The 6,586-nt window shown below is 36.4% G+C and overlaps 1 protein-coding gene and 1 long non-coding RNA gene across 5 annotated transcripts; both read left to right on the plus strand.

Moving 5' to 3' along the window:
• The first annotated feature begins 580 nt into the window (after positions 1-580).
• Positions 581-4,941, plus strand: LOC124446508 (52 kDa repressor of the inhibitor of the protein kinase-like). Of its 4 annotated transcripts, XM_046997357.1 has the most exons (3): positions 581-953; positions 3,993-4,087; positions 4,870-4,941. In XM_046997357.1, the coding sequence occupies exons 1-3, from the start codon at positions 715-717 to the stop codon at positions 4,938-4,940; spliced, it is 405 nt and encodes a 134-aa protein (XP_046853313.1). In that variant the 5' UTR covers positions 581-714; the 3' UTR covers position 4,941. The 4 variants fall into 4 exon arrangements, 2 of the variants coding, with proteins under 2 accessions (XP_046853313.1, XP_046853306.1); XR_006948463.1 differs by lacking the exons at positions 3,993-4,087; positions 4,870-4,941 and adding an exon at positions 1,125-1,164; XR_006948464.1 differs by lacking the exons at positions 581-953; positions 4,870-4,941 and adding an exon at positions 3,207-3,383 and having other exon boundaries at positions 3,993-4,245.
• Positions 1,272-2,417, plus strand: LOC124446537. The gene is made up of 2 exons (XR_006948467.1): positions 1,272-1,602; positions 1,990-2,417. It is a non-coding gene; the product is annotated as an uncharacterized LOC124446537 (long non-coding RNA).
• Positions 4,942-6,586: the final 1,645 nt, after the last annotated feature.

The following is a 6,586-nucleotide window of genomic DNA, read 5'->3' on the forward strand; positions in this document are numbered from 1 at the left end:
GCAGTATTTTTTCCCTAAGCGATTAATTTACTCAACCCAAAATTAATTCAATATTGTATGGAAATAAAGTAGTGTGTCTTTTATTTGAACAGTGAAATTATATTGACAGACATAAATGATAAACCTGCGTGCATAACTAAGCATCCAGCCTTCATAAGTTTATACGTCTAGATCAGGGGCGGATCTAGGGTAGGCACCATAGGCAAGTGCCTATGGTGAAATTACCAAAATATACTTCGACTTAGATTCGATACGAATTTATCGAATTATGAAACTATGAATAGCTCTTTATCGCAGTCAAATCATCTGACTTTTGTTTAGAAATGTTGTGCAATTAAATGACGTAATTTTGATATGAATCGTAGTCCAGATGCGTATGATTATCTATAAAGCTCCGTGTCGTTAGGCAAAGCAGCCATTTTGCCTAAGTCAAGAAGGCGATCTAGCCATTTGATTGGTTGTTAGCAATTTGCCTAAACAAGATGAATTTGCCTAACTTGACATCGTGTATAGGTATTCTGATTGGGCAATTTTTTTGCAACCGTATGCTTTCATTGGTCAATTTTTTTTTGCCTAACTTGAGCAATTCCAACCAATCATTGCTGTTGATAAGCATAGTTGAGCTAGGCAAATTAGGCAATTGAAAATTAACATACACTCGTATTGTTTCTGAACAGCCTCTGTGCTCAGTTTACGGTTTTGTGATATTTTATAATGTCTTCATTGTGTTGTGGTAATTTATACGAGACTGCTCAGTCTGCGTTGGCCAAAAACGATTTAAAATGCCTTAATGAGCTTTATTCTCGTTTATTGGTCGACGTTCGACCTATGTTTACTAACGAGCAGCTGTTAGATAGAATTTATGACCCCGACCATACTCTGTGTCGAAATTTTGGAGCTGAAATATATGTGCCAAAGCACGCTCATGACGGAAAGACTTGTACTGCAATAAGGTAAATATATTATAATTATATATATCGTATTGTAGTATTTATATATACGTGTAAAATGGTTAAATCTCAATTTCGCTAGGCTATATCTTTGTCTACAGTCAGCAATTCATTCATACAATGCAATCAATCTACCAAACAAAATATTAATTTCTTTTCTTGAATATTTTTAAGATCTGAAGCTTCTGGCAATTGCCTCTACAGTTCAGCTTCCTAGTTCTGGTAGGTAACAATGCATTGGTCCCTACTTTGCGAATTTTAACATCGCTTGAGCTATTTATTCATGCTGCTTTTATGCTCAACACCCATGCTTTTGTCTGTTATAAGTGAGCACAGTGATTACTTTGCCCAAAGCTTAAACAATCTTTTGCCTTTGTCAGTGTCTAAAGAATGTTTAGACACTGGATATACAACAGATGAACTGGTAAAACAGGAGGCTATTTTAAATTGTAATGACCAGAAATGGTCATCTTTTCTTTGTATTTTGGGCCTATCTTCTGTTTTAGGTAGAAAAATTCATACTTTTATCCTGATTCTGGTGAAAGTAGATATAAATTGTTATTTAATCGTATTGTTCAGCCCCGGTTATTAAGCCAAAGAGGTTTGGATGCTATTAATATTTTGTTTTGTCATGAAGGATCTGTACAACCAGGTGAGACTTTTCAGTCTAATCATTTTGTGCCTCTCATTTTCCATGCCCACAGGTTGAAGCGAAAATTGTCTAATTCCTGTACACAGTCTAATTCTAGCAGCTCAACAACAGAGAAACGAAAATTTGTCAAAATTTTTCCAAATATTGCACCAAAAACAGTTGACATTTCAAATTTTTTTACTTCAACTAATAGGCCTGCTGCCCAACCAACTTTTAAAAGGATGCCCAATGAGAGTTTTCTTCTGCTGCAGCTCTTGCTCAGACATTAAATAAAGCCAATAGTCTTTTGCTTCACACATCATCCCAGGAACTATTGCCTGGTATTCCAACTTCTGGTGATATGCAACCTGCTGTTTTAACCCATAATTTTGATGTTTCCTTGTATAGGGAGAAAGTTAAGGGTATGGATAATTCTGAAATATGTCATTTGATAAAAAATGTATATAAACCAGATAAAAAGTATCATTTTCCTAAATCTAATGGCAGATCATTTAGGCATGATTGGCTAGACCAGCATGAATGGCTTTGCTATTCACCTTCACAAAATGGTGCGTATTGTCTATCGTGTGTGTTGTTTGGCAATAGATTCCCAGGCAAGGCCAGTAAAGTAAAAAAGTTGTTTACTGAACCTCTTCAAGATTGGAAGAATGCTAAATGCTCTTTCACTCAACATGCTGGAAAAAGTAAAGGGAGGGAAGTCGGTTTGCATGCATCCACATCACCAATTTTGATGCTTTGCGTTCCCAAATATCAGGTACTCTGCAGCCTATCGAGATGATCATGGATGCTGGTATCAAGAAAGAAATAGAACAGAATAGGAAATACTATCTCCAATTATTGATTCTGTCATTTTTGTGGACGTCTAGGTTTACCTCTTCGTGGGCATCGTGATGATTCCAAGTATCACCCTACTGTTGGTTGTTATTCATCTGGAGGGTTGGTAATTTCATTGAAACAATCAATTATGGAGTTAGGAGAGGGGATAAAGTTTTAGAAAATCATTTAAAGAATTGTGGTAAGAATAGAAGTTATATTTCTAAAACAAGTCAAAATAAAATCATTAAATGTTGTGGCCAGGTAATCAGTAATCAGATTATTTCTGATATCAAAAAAAGTAAGTTTTTTTCTGTTATTGCTGATGAAGCATCTGATTTTTCACATAAAGAACAAATGTCTCTTGTTTTGCGGACTAATTGGTGCTCAACTTGCCAAGCTACTTTTAGAGGCTCTAAAGGAACTGACTTTATCAATAGATGATTGTAGGGGGCAAGGTTATGATGGGGTTGGTTCAGTTGCTGGTTGCACTAATGGTCTAGCAGCTCAAATTTTAAAGCTTAACCCAAAGGCTCTTTATACACACTGCTATAGTCATAGGTTAAACTTATCCATTTGCGATTCTTTGAGTATACGTGTTGTCAATGATATGTTGAAACATGTTAACAATGCCACTAATTTTATTAAAATTTCCCAAACTCGCAATATTCCCTTTGAAAACATATACGTAATTCAGAAACAAACTCGAAAAGACTAGATTAACAGACGTTTGCAAAACTAGATGGGTAGAACGTATCGAAGGTTTAGATACATTCCAAGAGCTTTTGTACCTGTATACACCACCCTTAACGATATGTCTGAAAATCTAGATGGTGAGTTCAAACCGTCGCTTCAGTCTGATGCCTCATCTTTGTTTCAACTTATTGACAGGTTTGATTTCGTCGTTGCTTTAGTTATCACGAGAAATATTCTTGATTCAACTCTTCCAGTAACACAGTTATTACAGGGTAAGAGTATCGATATAATGGATGGTATTCATTTAATTTCAACTTTGAAAACTGAGGTGGTGAACATGAGGAATTCCTCTGATTTTTATCATGACACCTGGTATGACGAAGCGCTTGAACTGGCAGCAAAGTTGGCATTGAAGAATGGAAACCAAGAACAGTGCGCAAACAAACGACCAGGGAAAATATTCCCCACACAACCATTTCTGAGTATTATAAACGTGCAATTACTCTTCCTCTACTAGATCATTTGCAATCTTCTTTAGAATCACGATTCGACCTTGAGAGTGTGAATGTCTATAAAGGCCTTAGCATTGTACCGACGAAAATGATGTCCATGACAAGAGATGGGGTGGATTGGAAAGAGCCATTCAAAACTGTGGCTAACTTTTATTATGATGATTTGCCAAATCCTTTGGCCTTAGATGCTGAACTTAGGTTGTGGTACACTTATTGGGAGACCCACTGCGGCCTCCTTCCTGATAACATTGCCCAGACTTTAAAATCTGTTCATTTCGCCGGATTTGAAAACATTAAAATTTTACTACGTATTTTAGGAACGCTCCCCATTACCTCTTGTGAATGTGAACGATCTATTTCTTCCCTTAGGACACTTAAAAACTATCAGCGAAGTACCATGGTTGGGGAACGCTTAAATGGTTTGGCCTTGATGCAAATTCATCAGGAAATTGTACCAGATATTGGTGAGGTTATTAATACTTTTGCTGTTGGAAATACAAGGCTAAAATTTGCATGAATTTATTCATATCCTAGTTTTTTATTTTGTTGAAATGTCCATATGTTAACCATTTATTGTGCGTTGTACACAATAGTAACGTCAATAGAATTTGCATCAAACTAATAGCTCGCCCGATAAAGGTTTTTCCCTATATACATTCCAATCTTAAAACTGCTGAGTACGTGTATGGTACTCGGCCGTTGTCGACATAAATTTACTTTCACAAAAATTGTTAAGCATAAATAGAATAATTTTTCCTTACACCAAATTTTAGTCTTCACAAAGACTCTTTATACAAAGCTCTATTTTGACTATTACATTACATTTACATTCTGCTCATTTGTTGGCAAATGAGAGTGCACATTTTAGGTGGGGGGTAAAGGGTTGGAATTGACTGGGATGGTGTAAGAAACTGAGCAATCTTACATCCATGAAATGTCCCACATAGTCACCCATTTCTAACCAAACTCCTTTTGCTATTTGCTAAAGGTGTGAAAGGCGAGTTTCTGGCGCCTTCAAAACCAGAGTGCACATTTTAGGTGGGGGGTAAAGGGTTGGAATTGACTGGGATGGTGTGAAAAATTGAGCAATATCACATCCATGAAATATCCCATATAGTCACCCATTTCTAACCAAACTCCTTTTCAAAGGTGTGTAGGCGAACTTCTGGCGCCATAACCAGTCTGCTTAATTCGGCTCTCACAGGGCTGTCCATGCCGGATCACGATTTTTTGTTTTGCGTTAAAGTGTTCCTAGGCATGCTGATGAGCCCTGATATGGGGCTAAACAGTCTTGTGTGCATTCAATATTCTGAATAGTGAAAATCAATGACCTTGTGATATGTAAGTATAAATATACAATGTTTTTATGTATTTATACGATTGAGATCTACAAGATTCTGCATAGCTCAATGATTAGACTGTTTGATTTAAACAATTTATCGAAAGCATAAATAGTGTAGTATGTTTTGCAAAGTATGACGTCATAGGTTTAGCACTGAAGACGTCATAATGTTTTGCCTATGGTATCCAAAATCCTAGATCCGCCCCTGGTCTAGATATATCGATCACTGGCTTAGAAGCAGCTAAATTGCGTACACGAGATGGGCAAATATACTTTAGTCCTATTTTCCGTTCGCTATTTTGCGCAGATACCACACAAATATTTACTCTCGTCCATACGCACTTTAAAAGAGATTTGACTCGTCTCCAAGCCTACAGGGAAAGCGGCGGACTAGTATCCCGAAGGTGCGAGTTCAAATCTCGTCCAAGTCACATGCTTTCCATGGGCATATTAAAAACCGTGTTAGGATTAATATATTATATATATTCTCTGATGATGGCTTTGAAAATGATGATACACTATAGCAGCTTGTGCTTATGCAATGCGACATTACGAATTTCATAGCGGGTTACACAAAAGTATACGACTCTCAAATTCATTATTTATTGCTATAAAAGTAACATAAAATTTGCCAATTTTGCAAGACCAATTATGTTAGTTGCTAATCAAGACATTCAAAAAATAAGTGTGAAACCCTCTCTTGCATAATATTCGGAACAAATGGTCAGTTTTTCTCACAGATCCATTATGCGCATTAGCTCTGGAGAGCAATCCACTGTTTACGTCTTGATTTATCTTCGGGTGTAAAACGATATAAAATGTAGTGAAATTTCTTTCTCTGTGTTGATGACATTCGAACAGCCTTTCACAACACTACCGTTTGGAGTTTTTCAATTTTGATGACTTTTGGCGGGGCGTTAGCTTTGATAAAACACCTCACGTAATAGAATTTCCATAGATGAAAGTAGGACGAGTTCCTATTGTGACGTAAATTTCGTGATTCGCATCAGTCTCAATTGCGTGGTTTTCTGGATTTTTGCTTAAAGGAAGTCAATGCTTAAGTGAAGGCAAAAACTATAACTCCAATTTAAATTTTGTTTTAGAACTTAATAACTCATTTTGACCATAGTTTTCAAAATGTAAAGTCTCATTTTCTGACATAGGCACTTTAAACAAGCTTTCGGCTGTCTGTCTACAGCTTTCGACGGGTTATTTTGTATAGCCATGATATCGGATCACGCATTTTCTCTATTGCTCTTCTATAGCTACAAAGATGCCCAAACTGTCTTCGATCATCATTCAACAGCCAACATTTGAGAGGAAGAAGACAGGTTAAATAATTCACGACGAAGATAACTTATTTTTCTTTTGTTCTTGGTTTGGTTTGCACCGTTACTTACACAGCTACAATTCAAGATGAAGAAAACACAAAACAGGAAATCATGAATGTTATTGATAATTCTTTCTGATAATGCGTGTTCATACAGAAGTCTACAAGGGTATTCATTAGCTACAAGCTTTATCCAGCAAACGACAAAACGTCAATTTGACTAAAGTGGTGAAAAAGATTTAGTGCTCGACTTACATTGAAATATTCTTCGCCATCATTGATCAGCTTTTT

The sequence above is a fragment of the Xenia sp. Carnegie-2017 genome, unplaced genomic scaffold (genome assembly GCF_021976095.1).
Source record: "Xenia sp. Carnegie-2017 unplaced genomic scaffold, XeniaSp_v1 HiC_scaffold_12, whole genome shotgun sequence".
NCBI classification, from domain to species: domain Eukaryota; kingdom Metazoa; phylum Cnidaria; class Anthozoa; order Malacalcyonacea; family Xeniidae; genus Xenia; species Xenia sp. Carnegie-2017.

Bases quoted from the DNA above. Each gene is read 5' to 3' on its own strand.
- LOC124446508 (XM_046997350.1), top strand. From the start codon at position 3,712: ATGATGTCCATGACAAGAGATGGGGTGGATTGGAAAGAGCCATTCAAA. The intron at 4,088-4,869 runs GTGAGGTTATTA...TTTGCGTTAAAG, and splicing joins GGAAATTGTACCAGATATTG to TGTTCCTAGGCATGCTGATG.